The sequence below is a fragment of the Staurois parvus genome, unplaced genomic scaffold (assembly GCF_062004578.1).
Source record: "Staurois parvus isolate SC_StPar_1 unplaced genomic scaffold, SC_StPar_1.0 ptg000981l, whole genome shotgun sequence".
NCBI classification, from domain to species: Eukaryota; Metazoa; Chordata; class Amphibia; order Anura; family Ranidae; genus Staurois; species Staurois parvus.
The window spans coordinates 879,589-902,066 of NW_028318777.1; the positions used below are offsets into that span (position 1 = coordinate 879,589).

A 22,478-nucleotide genomic window follows, 5' to 3' on the forward strand; every position below is an offset into this window, starting at 1 on the left:
AGAAAATATTGGTTTTTTTTCAAAATTTTCGTGGTTTTTTTTGTTTACAACGCAAAAAATAAAAAGCACACAGGTGATCAAATACTACCAAAAGAAAGCTCTATTTGTGTGAAAAAAAGGACGTAAATTTTGTTTGGGTACAGCATTGCATGACCGCGCAATTATCATTTGAATTAATGCAGCGCTGTATAGCAAAAAAAAGGCATAAATTACAGTATCTATACCATAGTTTGTAGACACTATAACTTTCACACAAAGCAATCAATATACACTTATTGGGATTTTTTTTTACCAAAAACATGTAGCAGAATACATTTTGGCTTAAATTTATGACTAACTTTGAGTTTACGATATATTTTTTACAGCTGAAAGTAGAAAATATTGTTTTTTTTCAAAATTTTCGTGGTTTTTTTGTTTATAGTGCAAAAAATAAAAAGCGCACAGGTGATAAAATACCACCAAAAGAAAGCTCTATTTGTGTGAAAAAAAGGACGTAAATTTCGTTTGGGTACAGATTTGCATGACCGCGCAATTATCATTTGAATTAGTGCAGCGCCAAACAGCAAAAAAAGGCCTGGTCATTAAGGGGGTAAATCCTCAGGAGCTCAAGTGGTTAACCGGGAAGTGAGAAATAGGGGAATGAGAGGCAGCCTGACCCTTGCAAGGTTGCTTGAGCAGAACAAACATAGAATTAGTCTGTCAAAACAAGGCTGTACACTTCAGATAAACTCAAACAACTCAACTCAACTGTAACAATACCGAAAGGGTGGAGCCCCTTTTTAGGACACTTAGGATTAGGACAAAAGAATGATAATACAATGTCCTGTTGCATCTGGAAAGAGAAAATGAGGACTAAGTCCTTAACACCTACCTTGTTCTACAGAAGAATCAAAAAAAGGTTCTTTGCAGGAAAATACAGTCAACTCTGAAACCCGACGAGTAAAGAGAACGACCACTAAAAAGGCAACCTTGCATGCAGGAAACAAGGGAATATCTCAGAAATACAAGACAAAGTTAAGGTCCCATGTAGGTAGAGACAGGGCCACTCGGAATAAACAATCTTGACATTTTACACAAAGGCTTTAGCCAAGGAATGAGGTGACAGGACTCTGAAAAAATCACAGCCGAGACCGAGATTCGTTTCAGGATGATACACTAGAGACATCTTCACCCTAGACCAGAGAAAAGCCAAAACATGCCCCATGAAATACTGTCGGGGATGAAAGTTAGGAGCCTCCCACCAGGCAAAAAAAAAAGCCTTCCATGTATGATGGTATACCTTTATGGAAGTCAACTCTGCGGCCCTGCGAAGGGTAAGAATGAAAAACATCCCTGTCCCTTAGCCTTGGGCTACCATAAAGCAGGATGCAAGAATGACCATGCAACAGCTAGTCTGGTCTGGGAGGGACCAAAGTTTGTCTGCCAAGATATTTACAATGTCAGCATACCATAAACTTTGGAGAGAAGGAAAGCACAGATCAGAGCAAACAGATCCGAAGGAGTCACCAAGGCATTTACAGGCCTGAGGATTGCTGGTTCGGGACACAAACCTTTCCAGCTTGTGGTTTAATCTGAAAACAAAGAGACCCACATCTGGCATCCCAGACAACAATATTCTCTGAACACCTCTGGGTGAAAAGCCCATTCTCCCGGATTTAGCTTCTGAGAAAGTCCACATGACAATTATTCACAACAGGAATGGGCCAATGGAGAAGATAGGAATGTGACAATCTGCCCAAGATGAAATCAGATCTGCTACTTCCTGACCAGAGCAACGTCTTGTCAAATGTAATTGAACAAATTAATATAATCATTTGCTGGCAATGACTGCTTGAAGTCTGGAACCCATGGACATTACCAAAGACTGGGTTTCCTCCTTTCTGTTGCTTTGCCAGGTTCTAACTGCAGCTTCAGTTGTTATTTGTTTGTGGGTCTTTCATCCTTTAGTTTTGCCTTCAGCAAGTGAAATGCATGCTCAATTGGGTTAAGATCAGGTGATTGACTCGGCCATTGAGGAATATTCCACTTTTTTCCTTCAAAAGCTCCTGGGTTGCTTTTGCAGTGTGTTTTGGATCATTGTCCTTCTTTACTGCGAAGCGCTGTCCAATCAACCTTGCTGCATTTGGCTGAATCTGGGCTGACAGTATATCTCCAAACACTGCAGAATTTATCTGGCTGTTTCTGTCACACCATCAATAAACACCAATGACTCAGTGCCACTGGAAGACATGCATGCCCATGCCATCACACTGCCTCCACAATGTTTTACAGATGAGGTTGTGTGCTTTGGATCATGAGCGGTTTCAAGCCTTCTCCACACTTTTTTCTTACTGTCATTCTGCTACAGATTAATCTTAGTTTCATCTGTCCAAAGAATGCTTTTCCAGAACTGGTCTGGCTTTTTTTAGACGTTTTTTGGCAAAGTCTAATCTGGCTTTTCTATTCTTCAGGCTTGTGAATGGTTTGCAACTTGTGGTGAACCCTCTGTATTTGCTCTTGTGAAGTCTTCTCTTGATTGTAGACTTTATCAATGGTATGCCCACCTCCTTGTGAGTGTCCTTCACTTGTCTGGATGTTGTGAATGGGTTGTTCTTTACCATAGAGAGGATCCTGAGATCATCCACCACTGTTGTCTTCCTTGGATGTCCATGGCTTTTTATGTTGCTGAGCTTACCAGTGCGTTCCTTCCTCAGCATGTACCAAACTGTTGATTTGGCCACTCCTAATGTTGCTGCTATCTCTCTGATCGATTTGTTTAGTTTTTGAAGCCTTACAAGAGCCTGTTTCACTTGCATGGACAGCTCCTTTGAACGCATTTAATATCGGTTCACAGCAATAGATTCCAAATGCAAATACCACACTTAGAATCAACTCCAGACCTTTTACCTGCTTAACTGATGAAGAAATAACGAAGGAGTAACCCACACCTGGTCATGAAACTGCTTTTGAATCAATTGTCCAATTACTTTTGGTCCCTTGAAAAAGGGGGGGTGGCTACTCTTAAGGGCTGTAATTCCTAAACCCTTCCTCTAATTTGGATGTACATACCCTCAGATTAAATCTGAGAGTGTGCACTTTTACCCCATATCCATTATATAACTATAGCTTGAATATCTTTTGGTAAATACCTGAAAAAAACTAAAATTGTGCCTGTGTTCAAATATATATGGACCTAACTGTATATACTAAAAACTATACAAAATAATCAGAGGCACTTTAAATGATGGCATATGTGTACTGACTCCTATTTAACATGATTTTGAATGTGATTGCTTAATTATGAACACAGCTACATCCCCAGGTATAAGAGGGTGAGCACACTTATGCAACCATATTATTTTAGTTTTTTATGTTACTTCCCTCCACCTAAAAGACTTCAGTTCGTTATTCAACAGAGTTGTACAGTTTATAGGTTACATTAAAGGTGGAAAAAGTTCTGAAATGATTTATCTATGTCTCATTTTTTTTACATCACAGAAACCTGACATTTTAACAGGGATGTGTGGACTTTTTATATCCACTGTATGAGACATTGAATAATAATTATTGTATTATTATTAGACGCAGTACGTGCATTCCACGGTGATACTGGAAGAGTGGCAGCCATCTTAACTCTGCGCTCTAAACTCCCCCTGCAGTTGCTGGTCAGTACAGCAAAAGGAGAGACAGTGAAAGGGGCCCTGCCAGGAATGATTCATGATGAACCTTTCTTCATACACATTCTTGTAAGTGTTTTTAACAGCATCTTTTAATAAATTGCTGGAAATTGCTGCACTTAGAAGCATCTTCTTGCCTTCCTCTTGTTAAAGTCTGCTTCTACTCTCAGAAGTACTGCCTCAGTGCTCTTCCCAGCCATTATTTGTACAGTGAATGTTATTCTCAGGACATGAAGGTCCAATCACGCAGATGTGCCCTATGAACTTTCTCCCGTTTAAGTTTCCTGCATGGGAGCTCGGCTGGACAGCATTTAAGCCAGAGAATCATATGCACATGAATAGAGAGAGGACTCATCCTGGACATTTTGAAAAGTTATCTGCCAAGTCATTCACACAGTAGCATATGGCTGTAGCTAAAAGGCATCCATTAAGATGAAACTAGGATTTTGGGCCATTGCCCTATTCCAGAAAGCAATGGTCTGACAGACTGCCATAGATGCAACCACAGGGTGCATGGCATGGCATGCCAAAGAAAATAGCTTTAAAGAAAGCCTCTAACATTTTGTCTATTGGATCTCTGAACACAGATTATCCTTTTGGGGAGCTATGAGAGTCTTGTTAAAATAACAAATGGCAAGATCTACGCCAGGAAAAACCTATTTACGAAGGAAACTTTCATGTGTAGAATACGGTTGGGCAAACTGTTTTAGAGGAGTAAAAATCTTCTTCAAGTAAAGCCAGTCCCCATACAGGAGGATTTTTACCAGCAAGTGGATCAGGAAAGTCTTGGTTGAGTGTGTACAGTGTCAGTAATGATGGATATAGCATCCTTTAACTTTGATGAAATCTCTATAAAAGGTGTGTTAACCTGATCTCATCCCTCAGAGGTTAAGGGATCCTCTTTCAGGCTCCATGTCTGGTTAAAGGGTGAAATTCAAGACCAATTCAGGAGAAATGTTTGAAGGGGCATGGCTATGACCCCTGCAATGAATAGCTTCGAGGCCAGAAATTCTTCTCTCGATAGAAAAGAGGAAGTTGGTGTGGCTGATGGACGTGTCATCAACCATCAGAGGAAAAGGTACTAAGGCCTTAAATGGATAAACTATCACCCTTAAGGTAGCCAAAAGCTGAGGAGGCTAGTCCGTTCATCCAACCCTTTTTCCCTGTGCTTATGATCAGCCATGCCTGGGAAATTGTCCTTAGCTTTGGTGTTATTTTGCCATGAAAGCGCTTTTAAGTGTTAAATCACCTAAATTGAATATGAAAATCAATTCATCCTGTCAGGGTCACTGATAAATAAATAATATGCTTGAATTCCAACATTTCATAAATACATGAATAAAAAAAACAAACAAATGGATAAATATACACATTCATAAATATAAGTCTCTTAGATTGTAGGCTCTAATGAGCAGGGCCCTCTGTTTCCTCTTGTACCAAATTGTATTGTAACTGTAATGTCTACCTTCGTTTTCTAAAGTGCTGCGCAAACTTTTGGTGCTATATAAATCTGGTATAATAAGTGTAAAATTCTCAGAAGTACAATCCAACAATCCATAAGTACATTAACAGACCTTCCACCAATACATAAAAAATTTAAAAGTTCAAACAATTCATGAAGTGTGTTTGTGATTGAAACTTCCACCGAATCCACAAAGGTAGCCATGCAGATAATGTTTTAATTGTATCACAACATGTCTTTATGAATTGTTGGAATTGTCCATGTCTTTATAAATTTTTAGAATTTGTGCACATTATTTGTCAGTTAAACTGATGGGATGAATTGATTAGCTTTTCATATATTCGTTGTTGGTGTTACACTGATTAGACACTTGTTTTGGAAGGTTTGGTAAATTGGCCTTTTGTTGGTAGCTGCCTACTTGTTCCCTATCGCTGACTTTTTCTCTTTGAGTGCTAAATCTCCTAAAACTACCATCTAAATCTCAATTGCCACTCAAAAAGCTAGCAATTACAGACCGTAAATTTTTAAAAATAAAAATTAGCAAAGGAGACCTAAGGCATTTATGTAAAACTATTCTCTTTGTTAGTTAACTCTTCTAAAGACGTAAAGACCTAAACAAGGGGAATTGAGTTAGCACAAAATAAAGTAATATTGGATGTTAAAAGAAGGGATGACAACGGTCATGCAAAGAGACTGACAAGCAAATATGTTTGTGCCACCACAGGCATGACAAGGAATTAAGTAACTGATTTTCCATGTACTAACACAGCAATCTGCAGACCATTCCTGAAGGAGAAAGGATAGCAGAATGTGACACATTCAAGAAATGCACTAATGTAAAGAAGGATATGGTTTCAAAAGGAGGTCCTGTTCAGATGTCTACCAGATAAAATTTGGAACTAATTTAATTGGAATGAGGGCAACTAATAAGCAGCTCCAACCTGAAAAGAATAAATATTCCCTCCACTTCATTACACTGACAGCATAGCTTGAATAGAAGACAGTATGTTAAACTTTTGCACCATGTTACCATGTTTTGGTTTTTTTTCATTCAGACCTGCTCAACTATTACCTGCTAGCAGAATCCTGTGTGTATATTCCAGAGTGTTGTATTTTAATTTTTATGCAAACCCCTCAGCTGTTGCTATGTATAAATGTATAATCTAGAAAAGCCAGTTTTGAGTAATTTTTTATAACAAGGAAATCTTTTTCCAGATCCTCAACTACAAAGTGCTCCATTTGCCTTACGTTAGAGCTTAGTCCCACCTACCAGCCTTATCGCTATCTATTTATTTATTTATCTAATGCCCCTAACTCACATTCATACACATACTAGGGCCAATTTAGATGGGAGTCAATTAACCTACCTGCATGTCTTTGGAGTGTGGGAGGAAATGGAAGTACCCGGAGAAACCCATGCAGGCACAGGGAGAACATGCAACTCCAGGCAGATAGTGCAGTGCTTGGGATTCTAGGCGGGAGTGCTAACCACTTAGCTACTGTGCTGCCAAGAGAAAGCTCATATTTATCACTGAAACAGCTGAACTGGACATGGGACTGATTGATGGGCATGTCCTAGTCCAAAAATCAGGGCCCTAAATCTAAGAGCACTCTACAACTTTTGCTCTCAGAAAGAACTTATTTTTAAAAGTGTAAAATGGCTTACATTAGAAAATTGAGAGATAGCAAGGCATTTGCTTTACACGGTTTCAAAATCATTTTTAGAAGAAATCTTTGGTCCTAAGCAAAACATATTTGAGGATCCTTAAATAATAACGACTAATGCTGAAAGTTAGCAACTGGAAATGGGGGGGGGGGGGGGATACCATAAAGAATTTTTTCATACTTTAGGTCCCACCTGTCTGTAGCGCAGAAGATGACTTGCAGTTCGAGAATTTAGCAGTGTGTTTAGGACATATCTGAGGGAGGCCTGTAACTCATTTGTCAGTGCTAGCCTCCATTCTGCAGGGTGATGATCAGTGCAGTTTACACAAGTGTAGGCCACACTTTCTGGCAAGTTTGAAAGGATTTCATACATCTCATCTGTGGAAAAACAATAAATTAACATTTACACAAGCGTTGTAGACTTAAACATTTCTAGAAAGCATAAATCTTAATTTAGAAATACTATAAGAATAACAGTTCTAGTTAATACTAGTTACTAGTTATGCAGCTAGAATAGGGAGGTTATCTTCTTAAGTATACTTCTAGAAAAAGAAAGTAAACTGTATGATTCTGTGGTGCCAATAGAAAGAAGTAAATTCTGATCTGGTTACAATGCGTTTCCAAAAGTACTTTGCTGCAGCCCGGTGTGATTTGAACCCATTCAAAATGGACGGGTTCAAATTGTACTACATTGAACAGCATGTGAACTGCACAGAAACGTGAACATTCCTGTGTGATTCATAGGTGGTTCACAGTGTGAACATAGGCTTAATGTGGGTTGTTTTGTGTTTGGTACACAGGTAATGTGGTAATTGCGAGAATGTTTAAGTAATTTGACTTGCTTTGCAGTTTTGAAAGTCTTTTTCATTTTGCCTAAGCAGTTTCGATAATTCATCTGAGTCCTAGGAAACTCTTCAGCATTTAAAGCTATGAGTAGTGAAACCATCATAACCCAATCATGGTAATGTCATAAAGCTCAATAAAGTGACAATCAGTATAGCAGTCACCTGATTTACTGGAGACAAAAAGGCAGTATAAATGCCTAGTAGGAGATTATATCCATATCCCCAACGTAGGGCAAAGATGTTAGGATGGCATTATATATGGTCAATAATGATGTAGCCCAGCTCCCAACTCTGTTGGGGTAAAGATGTTATAGCGAGCAGCACAGTGGCTAAATGGTTAGCACTTCTGCCTGGCAGTACTAGGGTCGTTGGTTCAAATCTCAACTACGGCACCACCTGCCTGGAGTTTGCATGTTCTCCCTGTGCCTGCGTGGATTTTCTCCGGGTACTCCGGTTTCCTACCACACTCCAAAGACATGCTGGTAGGTTAATTGGCTCCTGTCTAAATTGTCCCTAGTATGTGTATGTATGAATGTGAGTTAGGGACCTTAGATTGTGCACTACTTGAGGGTTAGGGACTGATGTGAATGTACAATATATATGTGAAGTGCTGCGTAAATTGGCGGCGCTATATAAATACCTGATATATACAGTATAGCTGTAATATGCATAGTCAACAGGTAATAGTGCTGCTAAAACTCCACTTAAGTGTTGCTTCAAATTATGGCCTTCTTTATGTAGCTTTCAGACCAAAATATACACAGTATCTCACAGAAGTGAGTACACCCCTCACTTTTTTGTAAATATTTTATTATATCTTTTCATGTGACAACACTGAAGAAATGACACTTTGCTACAATGTAAAGTAGTGAGTGTACAGCTTGTATAACAGTGTAAATTTGCTGTCCCCTCAAATTAACTCAACACACAGCCATTAATGTCTAAACCATTGGCAACAAAAGTGAGTACACCCCTAAGTGAAAATGTCCAAATTGGGTCCAGTGTCAATATTTTGTGTGGCCACAATTATTTTACAGGACTGCCTTAATTCTCTTGGGCATGGAGTTCACCAGAGCTTCACAGGTTGCCACTGGAGTCCTCTTCCACTCCTCCATGACGACATCACGGAGCTGGTGGATGTTAGAGACCTTGCATTCCTCCACCTTCCATTCGAGGATGCCCCACAGATGCTCAATAGGGTTTAGGTCTGGAGACATGCTTGGCCATTCCATCACCTTTACCCTCACTGCTTTAGCAAGGCAATGGTCGTCATGGAGGTGTGTTTAGGGTCGTTATGTTGGAATACTGCCCTGCGGCCCAGTCTCTGGAGAGAGGGGATCATGCTCTGCTTCAGTATGTCACAGTACATGTTGGCATTCATGGTTCCCTCAATGAACTGTATCTCCCCAGTGCCGGCAGCACTCATGCAGCCGCAGACCATGATACTCCCACCACCATGCTTGACTGTAGGCAAGGCACACTTGTCTTTGCACTCACCTGGTTGCTGCCACACATGCTTGACACCATCTGAACCAAATAAGTTTATCTTGGTCTCATCAGACCACAGGACATGGTTCCAGTAATCCATGTCCTTCGTCTGCTTGTCATCAGCAAACTGTTTGCAGGCTTTCTTGTGCATTATCTTTAGAAGAGGCTTCCTTCTGGGACGACAGCCATGCAGACCAATTTGATGTAGTGTGCGGTGTATGGTCTTAGCACTGACAGACTGACCCCCCACCCTTTCAACCTCTACAGCAATGCTGGCAGCACTTATACGTCTATTTCCCAAAGACAACCTCTGGATATGACGCTGAGCCCATGCACTCAACTTCCTTGATTGACCATGGCGAGGCCTATTCGGAGTCGAACATGTCCTGTTAAATAGCTGTATGGTCTTGGCAACTGTGCTGAAGCTCAGTTTCAGGGTCTTGGCAATCTTCTTATAGCCTAGGCCATTGGTCGGCAAGCCGCGGCTCGCGAGCCACATGCGGCTCTTTACACATTTTAATGCGGCTCTTCTGTGTGCCGGGCGCTCGCTCCCCTCCCCTCCCTCCTCTCCCTCCTCTCGGGCGGCCGCTCCCCTCCCCTCCCTCCTCTCGGGTGGCCGAGGACTCTGCAGCTAGCCCAGCAATGATTGGCCAGTCTCGCTGCCACTCACATCCTGATAGCTAGTGATTGGCTGTCAGGATGTGTGTAGGCGGGGCAGCGTGACGAACGTGAGGGGAGCTAGGCTCCTCTCACAGTCCGCCCTGAAGACCGGAACGGCGCGGGGAGCACGGCGAGAGGAACGCGCGGAGCAAAGGTAAGTGAATTGACACAGGAGGGACTTGACTTACTACTTGCTACTTACTTACTACTACTATATGAGGGATGAATTAATATGGGGGATGAATTACTATATGGGGGATGAATTACTATGGGGGATGCATTACTATATGGGGGATGAATTACTATATGGGGGATGTATTACTATATGGGGGATGTATTACTATAGGGGATGAATTACTATATGGGGGATGAATTACTATGGGGGATGAATTACTATGGGGGATGAATTACTATATGGGGGATGAATTACTATATGGGGGATGAATTACTATGGGGGATGAATTACTATATGGGGGATGAATTACTATGGGGGATGAATTACTATATGGGGGATGAATTAATATTGGGGATGAATTACTATAGGGGGGATGAATTACTATATGGGGGATGAATTACTATGGGGGATGAATTACTATATGGGGGATGAATTACTATAAAAACTTATTGAAACTAAAAACAGTGTACCATCCTATGTATTTTCAGTTTTACAAATGTGGCTCTCAAAATAAATTTCAATCGTGGTTTTGGCGAGATTTGGCTCAGTTGAAAAAAAAGGTTGCCCACCACTGGCCTAGGCCATCTTTATGTAGAGCAACAATTCTTTTTTTTTCAGTTCCTCAGAGATTTCTTTGCCATGAGGTGCCATGTTGAACTTCCAGTGACCAGTATAAGAGAGTGAGAGCGATAACAGCAAATTTAACACACCTGATCCCCATTCACACCTGAGACCTTGTAACACTAACTAGTCACATGACACCGGGGAGGGAACATGGTTAATTGGGCCCAATTTGGACATTTTCACTTAGGGGTGTACTCACCTTTATTGCCAGCGGTTTAGACATTAATGGCTGTGTGTTGAGTTATTTTGAGGGGACAGCAAATTTACACTGTTATACAAGCTGTATACTCACTGCTTTACATTGTAGCAAAGTGTCATTTCTTCAGTGTTGTCACATGAAAAGATATAATAAATTATTTACAAAAAAGTGAGGGGTGTACTCACTTCTGTGAGATACTGTACTTTATTGCCCCTTGTCCTGGCTGGTGGTACAGTGCCATTTTGAATGGCACACCTATGCTCCTCTAACATTACAGATATTCATTTATTCATGTCCCATTGCTCTAGTCATGCCAAAATTATAATTTTTTTAATATAATTATTGTTTAAAATGATAATTATTCCTTTAAAAGATTACAAACTAAAAAATATAGTTATTTATACAGAAAAGGATAGTTGTGTGACATATGCGAAAAAATACCTGTCAGATTTTCACATTTGGAATGTACCCAGCGATCGCACTTTCCACACTGCATCATTTTACTCTCATAATCATCATCATCATAGCACTTGTTACACAGAGGACAGAAGTTGCCTAAAGAATAACAAAGAATGTTGAAAACATTAAGTGGAAACTTGTATACTCATACACACAAACACACTAAATATTTGCTAATATTAAATATTTACAAGTGCATTAAAGTACTTTAAAAAAAATGGATTTCAAAGAGTAGTCTACAATTATGTATGTACATGGGGCACCTACTGTATATTTGTTCATTTTAGATGCAGGCTGTACGCTTCTTGGTAGTGCTGCATAATTGTGTACTGCTGATTCTTTGGTTAGTTTACCAGACAGGACTATCGTGGTTGAAAAAGAAAGACTCTTTAGGTTCTAAAAATAATTTTTTGATATGTGGGAATATTATTTTTGGGCTGGTCAACACTATATGCAATCCAGTGCATTTTTTTTCCTGCATCAAAAATGCATGCATAGTATTTTCCATGTATTCCAACAGCCTTAGTTCACACCAGTGCAGTCAGTTCCAATCAGTTCCCGGTGTAGAAAAAAAAAAATAGAACATGCTGCATTTTTTTCTGCACAGAAATGTACTGGAACACAGCAAACAAACATCAAAAACAGGTGTGAAATGTAAGCAAAATGGCATTCAGAATGTGTCCGAAGTGTGTTTGTGTGGTGTGAACTGGCCATTTATGTGGATCCTGGTAAAAGTCATGCAAACTTTCACACATGTAAGCCTATGCCAGCTCTCAGGAAAAAATAGAATGCAAGAGTATCAAATGCAGTGGTATGTGAAACAGTTATAGTGAGTCTTGTATTCCAAGCCTCATGGCTGATGGTACCAACAAATTTTGATATCAGTTTAACATCATAGAAAGTAAAAAGGCAGCATGAAAGCACAACTTTATCAAGCTGGATCTGGTCAGAACAGAGCATGTTCTCAAAACACTGGTACTGTGTGAACAGCCAACAAAGCAATTAGTACTTGGGTTACTACTGTACTTGTATATTCTGCCAGCAATAGGGTCACATTAGCTGCATGGGGAAGGAAAAATAAGAAGGAAGGCATGCTGTAATACCAGTTAGTACCACAAAGTGTATTTGCTTTGAAAGTATCAATCACCTCTAATGTCAGGTTTCTTATGTGTGTGGATGCTACTGCAAAATGTAAAACTAGTAGTTTCTAGTTTTTTACATTTTAGAAGGGGGTGCCTGAGATTGTTCATAATTTCGAAGGGTGCCTTGGTTGGAAAAAGGTTAAAAAACACTGAAGTAAAAAAAGAACAGAGGAATCGATTCATAGACTATCGTTTACCTATTGTAACCCTTAGTGATATATCGGCCATCGAAATCTATCATCTGAAAATAAGCTTATCAGCGGTTTGCCGATAGGAAAAAAAAAAGGGCTGATAATGTAAACTTCAATGCAAAATCACGTTTCCACTGACTTCAATGCAAAATTGCGTTCCACTGACTTCAATGCAAAAACGCCCCCTATTGGCTCCAATGCAAAAAAAAACCCATATTGGCTTCAATGCAAAATCGCCCCCCATTGGCTCCAGTGCAAAATTGCCCCCATCGGCTCCAGTGCAAAATTGTCCCCCATTGGCTCCAGTGCAAAATCGCATCCCATTGGCTCCAGTGCAAAATCGCATCCCATTGGCTCCAGTGTAAAATCACCCCCCATTGGCTTCAGTGCAAAATCGCCCCCCATTGGCTCCAATGCAAAATCGCCCCCCTCCCCCCACTGGCAAAATCGCCCCCATTGGCTCCAATGCAAATTTGCCCCCATTGGCTCCAATGCAAAATCTCATCTCATTTGCTCCAATGCAAAATCGCGTCCCATTTGCTACAAAGCAAAATCACGTCCCATTTGCTCCAAAGCAAAATCGCGTCCCATTGACTCCAATGCAAAAATGCCTTAAAGGCCATCCAAGCCTTACATCACCAAGTGCAATGCAAAGCGTCAGGTGCAGTGGTGTAAAGCAAGCTGCCACTGGACTCTAGAGCAGCGGAGACATGTTCTCTGGAGTCATGAATCACACTTCTCTGTCTGGCAATCCAATTGACGTGTCTGGGTTTGGCGGTTGCCAGGAGAACTGTACTTGCCTGACTGCATTGTGCCAAGTGTAAAGTTTGGTGGAGGGGGGCTTATGCTGTGGGGTTGTTTTTCAGGGGTTGGGCTTGGCCCCTTAGTTCCAGTGAAGGGAACTTTTAAGGTGTCTGCATAAGACATTTTGGACAATTTCAGGCTTCAAACTTTGTGGCAAAAGTTTGGGGCTGGCCCCTTCCTGATCCAACATGACTGCGCATCAGTGCACAAAGCAAGGTCCATAAAGACATGGATGAGCGTGTTTGGGGTGGAGGAACTTGACTAGCCTGCAGAGTCCTGACCGATAGAACACCTTTGGGATGAATTAGAGTGAGCCAAGCCTTCTCATCCTACATCAGTGCCTGACCTCACAAATGCGCTTCTGGAAGAGACACGTTTCTAAACCTTGTGGACATCCTTCCCAGAAGAGTTGAAGCTGTTATAGCTGCAAAGGATGGGCCAACTCAGTATTGAACCCTACAGACTAAGCCTGGGATGCCATTAAAGTTCATGTGCGTGTTAAGGAAGGCGTTCCAATACTTTTGAAGGTGAAATTTCATGTCAATAGCAGCTTTATAAATATATTTACTGAGAAAAATGGTGACGTGTTCAGTACTTTCAACCCACTGTATACAAAGCCTAAGGTTAGTATGGAAGACACTAGCAAAAAACTGGCGCTTCATGGAGTGCGCAGTTATATAGTGGCTATATGGAATGTAACCAGCAAAGCTTTTTGCCACTATCCTGTCACCTGAAGGTAGCAGCATACAACTCATAGTTTATGAATTGATTCTTGTGTCTTGTACTGAATGATAAAGATAGTTCTATTTTCTTTCAATTTCATAGAGGGACAATGGAAGTCTTATCCCTCTGGGATGTCCAAAAGCAGTCCAACTCAAATAATTGCTAATAAGCCCAATGTTGAAACAGCCACACCAATAAAGTCAGTGACCAAGCAGAAGGATGGCAAATTGGTTCTAGGGGCAAAAAATCCAAACTGTCAAGCAAAGTTCAATGCACCTATGAGAAGTCTTATGAGGTGGGAGAACCACATATCCCTGAATCTATCAGGAGCAATGATCTGCACCAAAATATTTTTATCACGATCCTGCAGAGCAGATGGGTGAAGATATTTCAGGGGAGGAAAAGCATAGATCAGTTTGTACTGACCCACAGAACCACTAGAACATTCACCGCCTCCACCAAGGGATTTCTGGACCTGGAGACCTTTTCTGAACAGATCAGAACGGAATGGTCCTCCAACAGGTCAGTCCAATACTAAAGGGATAGCGATATTGCCCGAAGCTCCAAAATGTGGATCAGGGATACTGATTCAGACAACCCAGGAATTGCAAAAAAAAAAAAAAAAGAAAAGAAGGGAAAAAAAAAACACAGAAAGTGCTGATGAGCTGGAAAAATAGGCATATGTAACTTGACATTTTATGTTCACTGAAGCCAAGAAGTCCCCCTGGAAAAGGGGAGCAGAAACATCTGGTTAGTTCCATCCTGAATTTGTAAAGAATCCATGCCTTGAGGCTAAAAATGTGGTAGATAAAGTATAGGTTAAATTTTGTTGCATCTTCTGAATTCTAGTGAGCCGTTACTATAAAAAAAACTATTTCCTTCCCTCAGAACTGAATTCCATTTCCTACAAAACCAAAGAAAATACCTGTAGGATGGGCTAAAGATCCTCCACCCCGCCTTCTTTATGTGACTGAAGTTGGTTCCATGCAGCCTGCGCACTTCCAAGAGTTTAGCAATGCTTCAGCTACTCTTTCCCTCCTCCCCCCTCCCAGTTCTGTTCTTCTTTGTGAAAGATTGAGCAGTGAGACAGAAAAGCAACAGAAGAATTTCAGCTGCGCCGATACATCTTAGAAGTGCTTTACCTTTGCGAAGGGAAAACACTGAAGAATATTTACTGCTTGTGTACTATTGTACAGTAAAGTTTTCTTGCACCGTAACTAACAAAGCTTACCATACTGTCCCGAATCCATTTCCTGTTGACAGCGTGATGTCACATTGCCATGGAAAGGGAGGCACATCATAAGCATGAACTTCCAGCTTGTGATTTGGATTTGAGTATATTAGGAAACAGCACACACCAAATAACAGAGGAAAGAAAGAAAAGGCTTGCTATGGTGAGGGTAGTTAGTACTATTTATTTGTGCTATTCCACACTTCCCCTTAATGCCAGAGACATCTATTCCACGCCTTCAATGACCTGAGGGTCAATCGTATCAGCAGTAACATTCCTTTTAAGGGATTTGGTCCTCGAAAGACCTCCTGCTCTCTAGCTCCCTTGTCTCCTCCTCCCATGCTCGTCTCCAGGACTTTTCCAGAGCTTCCCCTATCCTCTGGAACTCTCTACCCTAATTTATCAGACTATTGCCTACTCTGCTCACTTTTAGGCGATCTCTGAAAACCTATCTTTTCAAGGAAGCTTATCCTACCCTCAGCTAATAATGGAATCTTCTACTCTTCCAACCAGTCCATCCCCCACAGTTACTACCTTTTGTACCACTAGCCCCTCCCTCCTAGATTGTAAGCTCCAAGGAGCAGGGCCCTCCTTTCCCTCTTGTATTGAACTGTATTGTTGCTGTATTGTCTCCCATTTATATTGTAAAGCGCTAGGCAAACTGCTGGCGCTATATAAATCCTGTATAATAATAATAATTTGGACCAATCAAACATGCTTTGGCAAAGCAAGATTACTGCCAAGATTGGGTGTTAGGCAAAGAGAACATAGTTCTAGAAAGGGCCTACAACTAATTATCAGCCAAGTCCCTTAACACAGGATTGTCCTCTAAAGGTATGGCAGTTGACTTGTTAAATTGAGATATGGCCAGATCCTTCGTCGGAACTGACAATTTTGAAGAAAACTCTTGCTAATAAGGTAGAGACTACAAGCACTTAGGGGAAGAAAACAACCTATCAGACCTTTTCCAGTTTTTGTACAGGAATACCTAGAAGAGTGGGTGCAGGGGAAAAAAATCTTTAACTTCTTAGGTAGCTAGAAACCATGCTAACAGAAGCAACAAGCTGATCTTCAAGCTTTAAAATTAAGTGCCCAACGTTAGAGTAAATATGGTCTCCTTTAACTTGGGGGGCAATACCAGTAAACTGCAACTCCTCAAAGTCAAGCTCATCAAAGATTTGAGTGACTCCGAATCAAAGTTTCAGTGGCTGATGGCTCAAAAGCTGCCAATTATGCAGTATGGCAGTGTGTTGCCCTGTCATGGTGTGAAAAGACAGTCTGGAACAGGTTTTGCAGACAACAAACACAATGATGGTGAAGGCTTGTGCTGGATTCTTAGGGTAATCAAAATGAGGGTTCTGGGCTCCACCCTTCTGAAGAGTTTGTTTGGTTGCAAGGGAGTAGCTAGAGGTGTGCCTGTCTGCACCATGCAGTCTTGTACAAGACCGAGAGAGGTCCAAGCCAGAGGGCTGGAGCAGCAGAAAGCTGCAAGCACATTAAAAGAGAGCTGAAGTAAAACAAAGCTGACAGAGGTACAGCGCTTGTGCATGAGCATAGGGATGTTGTATTATATGGTCAGGACGACTGAGCAACAGTGCTGCTAAAGAGAGCCAGAAGGCCTAGACTAGGCTCACTGGTGAGTGCTAAATTTGAGTTAAAGAACCCCCCAGAGGTCACAGCAGGTAAAATCACAGAATGTGTTGGAGAGGGTGCAAGAGCTTTCTGGCAGCCTACATACCAAGAGTCAGGAAAAAAAAAAAGGGGGTAATCTTCACCAAAATCCTTTATGGCCATGTTTAACCACTTGTCCTTTAGAGGATTTACCCCCCTTAATGACCAGGCCTCTTTTTGCTACTCGACGCTGCACTAATTCAACTGATAATTGCGCGGTCATGCAATGCTGTACCCAAATGAAATTTACGTCCTTTTATTCACACAAATAGAGCTTTCTTTCAGTGGTATTTGATCACCTATGCGCTTTTTTTTGCACTATAAACAAAAAAAGACCAAAACCTTTTAAGAAAAACGATATTTTTTACTTTTGGCTATAAAATATATATAGTAATCTCAAAGTTAGTTATAAATGTAGGCCAAAATGTATTCTGCTACATGTTTTTGGTAAAAAATCCAAATAAATGTATATTGATTGCTTCGTGTGAAAGTTATAGCATTTACAAACTATGGTATAGATACTGCCATTTACACCATTTTCTGCTATACAGCACTTCACTAGTTTAACTGACAATTGCGTGGTCATGCAATACGATACATAAATTAAATTTATGTCCTTTTTTTCACACAAATCTTTTGGTGATATTTGATCACCTGTTCGCTTTTTATTTGTTGGCGCTATAAACAAAAAAAAAAAAATGATATTTTTTCATTTCTGTCATACAAAACATCCAAAAACCTAAAATTTCGTCATAAATTTAGGCCAAAATGTATTCTGCTACATGTTTTCGGTTAAAAAAAAAATCCCAATAAGTGTATATTGATTGCTTTTTGTGAAAGTTAAAGCATCTACAAACTATGGTATAGATAATGGAATTTACACTTTACTTAGCATTAGCTTTTACTTTCTGACTGCCCATCACATTATTTGAGGTGCTAAAATACCAGGATAGTACAAACACCCCCAAATGGCCCCTTTTTGGAAAGTAGACACCCTAAGCTATCTGCTGAGAGGCATATTGAGTCCATGGAAGATTTATTTTTTTTCCACCAGTTTCTGAAAAATTAAGAAACATTTTTTTTTTTTCTACACAAAGTTGTCATTTAAATTATATATTTCTCACACAAGCCATGGATATATGTGGAATTACACCCCAAATACATTCTGCTACTTCTACAGAGTATGGGGATACCACATGTGTGAGACTTTTTGGGAGCCTAGCCACATACAGGAGACGGAAATCCAATGACCACTTTGAAAGCCTGAAGGTGCGTAACTTCCTCACTACCTAACGCAGTTTCGAAGGCCCTGAAATGCCAGGATAGCACCAACCCCCTCCCCCCCTTTTGGAAAGTAGACACCCCAAGGAATTTAAATAAGAGGCATGAGTATTTTTTGCTAGGAAATTAATTTAAACCCCCAAACATTATATATTTTTTTAAAACAAACACCCTAGTGAATAAAATGGTGGGTGCTGCAATTTTTTATGTCACATAGTATTCGCGCAGTGATTTTTCAAACACAATTTAAAAAAAAAAAAAAAAAAACACTTTTTTTTTTACTTTTAATGCACAAAAACACAATATATTGGCCAATTATTTGGTAAAATATAAAATATGACAGTATGGTATTTTTTTTATCACTTTAATGCTATCACAGGGAATGTAAATATCTTTTTTGAGAATTCTGGGGTCTATCAGACTCTAGATATCTCCTCTGCCTTTATTATCTTACATTATCTAATCAAACCAAGATTTGTGTGATCGGATGCTTTCCCAATTTACAAATGGCGCTCTTTATATCCTGCGAAACTGAAGTGATGAAATGCTCGTAGCTTCTGATTTCTTAGGTTATAGAGATGATTGGCACCATTCTAGTCTCCAATCAGCTTCATGGTCAGCTGGCAGAAACACCGGCTGCATTCTCAGATTACCCCGATGGCACGGGACTGCCCGAGAAGGCTGTGGAAGGCAGCAGGGAAGGGGGGGATCATATCCCGCTGCTTGTAAAAACAATCCTGCAGCTAATAAGCCACTAGGATTGCTTTTACATGAAAGCCGATCGCCGGCTGAAAAAAACAATCCCTGGATGATGCCTGCAGCTATAGGAATCATCCTGGTATAACCATTCAAAGTCCAGTGATGTACCAGTACGTCGCTGGTCATTGTTGGGTATATACAGTGAGGAACAGAAGTATTTGAACACCCTGCGATTTTGCAAGTTCTCCCACTTAGAAATCATGGAGGGGTCTGAAATTCACATTGTAGGTGCATTCCCACTCTGAGAGACAGAATTTAAAAACAAACAAATTCAGGAAATCACATTGTATGATTTTTAAAGAATTTATGTGTCTTGCACTACTGAACATAAGTATTTGAACACCTAAGAAACAGCAAGAATTCTGGCTCTCAAAGACCTGTTACTGTGCCTTTCAAAAGTCCACCTCTACTCCACTCATTAATGTAACTTAGCACCTGTCTGAGCTCTTTAAAGACACCTGTTCACCCCACAGTCAGTCAGACGCCAACTACTACCATGGGCAAGACTAAAGAACTGTCAAAAGACACCAGAGACAAAATTGTGGACCTCCACAAGGATGGTAAGGGCTACGGGGCAATTGCCAAGCAGCTTGGTGAAAATAGATCAACTGTTGGGGCAATTGTTAGAAAATGGAAGAGGCTAAAGACGACTGTCAGTCTCCTTCGGACTGGGGCTCCATGGAAGATCTCACCTCGTGGGGTATCACTGATGATAAGAAAGGTGAGGAATCAGCCCAGAACTACAAGGGAGGAGCTGGTCAATGACATGAAGAGAGCTGGGACCACAGTTTCAAAGGTCACTGTCGGTAGAACACTACGCCATCATGGTTTCAAATCATGCATTGCATGGAAGGTTCCCCTGCTCAAGTCATCACATGTCCAGGCCCGTCTGATGTTTGCCAATGACCATCTGGATGATCCAGAGAAGGCATGGGAGAAAATCATGTGGGCAGATGAGACCAAAGTAGAACTTTCTGGTCTAAACTTCACTCATTGTGTTTGGAGGAAAAAGAAGGATGAGTTGCATCCCAAGAACACCATCCCTACTGTGAAGCAGTGGGGGTGCTTTTCTGCGAAGGGGACAGGACGACTGCATTGTATTAAGGAGAGGATGAATGGGGCCATTTATTGTGAGATTTTGAGCAACAACCTCCTTCCCTCAGTCAGAGCATTGAAGATGGGTCGTGGCTGGGTCTTCCAACATGACAACGACCCGAAGCACACAGCCAGGATAACCAAGGAGTGGCTCCGTAAGAAGCATATCAAGGTTCTGGAGTGGCCTAGCCAGTCTCCAGACCTAAATCCAATAGAACATCTTTGGAGGGAGCTGAAACTCCGTGTTGCTCAGCGACAGCCCAGAAACCTGACAGATCTAGAGGAGGTCTGTGTGGAAGAGTGGGCCAAAATCCCTGTTGCAGTGTGTGCAAACCTGGTCAAGAACTACAGGAATCGTTTGACCTCTGTAATTGCAAACAAAGGCTTCTGTACCAAAGATTAACACTGATTTTCTCAGGTGTTCAAATACTTATGTTCAGCAGTGAAAGACAAATAAATTCTTTAAAAATCATACAATGTGATTTCCTGAATTTTTTTTTAATTCTGTCTCTCAGAGTGAGAATGCACCTACAATGTGAATTTCAGGCCCCTCCATGATTTACAAGTGGGAGAACTTGCAAAATCGCAGGGTGTTCAAATACTTCTGTTCCACGCTGTATGCTATGTTCTTTTTTTTTAGTATCCAGCCTGTGGGCTGAATGAAAAAGAGAGAAGAAATCTCTGCCAGAAAAAGTGTGTGGTATGCCCACCATTAGAATATACTGCCTTGAATCCACCCACTTCTAATAGTGGGCGCACATTAGGTCACACGGTGCCAAATGCGCCAGTTCCAAGATTGTACAAATGTCTAAATACTGGCACGCTTGAATAAAAATAAGTGGTACCCCATATGAAAAAGGATGACACAAGTCCCAAACTATCATGCCACTGCTCCCCATGTAGTCTGGGCATCTGGGGGGCTCGTCGTGACTCTTTTCCCTTGTAAATCCAAAACTTATATGTATAGACTGTTGCCCTCTCACAAGTCTTATACATGTTGACCCCATATCTGGCACGCTTGCTAGGGAGAAATTGTTTGAATGCAAGGCGGCCAAAAAATTTAATGAGGGGCTCATCAATGCAGATTTTTTGCTGGGGAGTATAGACATCTGCAAATTTTTGGTTAAGGTGATTTACTAGGTGCTGAATTTAGTGGAGTCGGTCAAATTCAGGGTCACCCCAAGGACGACAGAGTGTGTTGTTGTTGAAATGCATAAAACACATTATACTCTCATATCTATGCCTGCCCATGGCAGCAGAGAACACGGGCATATGATGAATCGGGTCTGTGGACCAATACAACCGCAATTAATTTTTTTTAGCAATGCCCATGTTGAGGGTTAGGCCACAAAAAATTTAAATTCGGAAACCATGATGGGTTTCTGTGCGAATGGTCTGGCAGGGTTTAAATTTGGGTTGGCGGCGATAAATTGTTGTGCATATAAATTGCTTTGATCCACAATCAATGCATACAGATCTTCCATGAAAGACAGCTCCAAAAAGGGGAGTAGTTAAATTTGCTGTTTCCACCTGAATTCCGGGTTGGGCAGTGAATGGGAGAAGTACAGGTGCTGCAGAATTTTTGGGCTGCCAATCGGGATTTGCAAGCACATCCGGAAGGATACTAGGGGCTCTACGGGCCTGTGTGCAAATTCTTGGTGGTTGCAGGACAATACTTGTGCTCCCCATTGCACCAGCTTGTACTACACTTATTGGACTCACCATGTCACCAAGTGATACTGCAGTGCTGGTATTATTATTATTATACAGGATTTATATAGCGGCAACAGTTTGCTCAGCACTTTACAATATAATGGGAGACAATACAGCAACAATACAGTTCAATGCAAGAGGGTTTACAATTTAAGAGGTATGTGAAAGACCAGGATGTACTAGGTCACTGGTGCTCGCCAGTTCACCAAAAGGTAGCGCGGCACTAGTACTGGCACTTTGCTGCATAGGAGAGTTATCAAAATTTACCGACAAATGCTAACAGAGATCAGGCCTGATTCTGTCAACACTGCGGTTTTGTGTGCAATGTATCAATTGAAAGTGACCTACTGACACTGCACTTGCTGGGGGAGAAGGGGGGGGGGTAATCGTAGGGGCTAAATGCAGGTGCTGGCAGGTGCAGGGGCTGATCCCGCTAAAGCTGAAGTTTTTGGGACACTATACTAATGTGAACGCTGGTATATTTTTATATTCAAATATTTTATTATAAATTTTCAAAATACCATTTTTCATATACAAAAACAAATAAAACCACCATAATACGATACTCATTTTATCTAACAATATATCGAAATATTAACATTACTCTTGGTATCCTTTTTCCCCCTCTCCCTTCC

The 22,478-nt window shown here is 40.9% G+C and overlaps 1 protein-coding gene across 1 annotated transcript in view; it reads right to left on the bottom strand.

Annotated features, from left to right (window-relative positions):
- Window positions 1-22,478, bottom strand: part of KMT2A (lysine methyltransferase 2A) — a 409,829-nt gene that overhangs the window by 205,081 nt on the left and 182,270 nt on the right. Inside the window, exons 14-15 of the mRNA XM_089657321.1 lie at window positions 11,216-11,329; window positions 6,977-7,161 (exon numbers count right to left, since the gene is read on the bottom strand). Coding sequence (XP_089513447.1) covers window positions 6,977-7,161; window positions 11,216-11,329 — 299 coding nt within the window. The remainder of the gene's footprint in view (window positions 1-6,976; window positions 7,162-11,215; window positions 11,330-22,478) is intronic.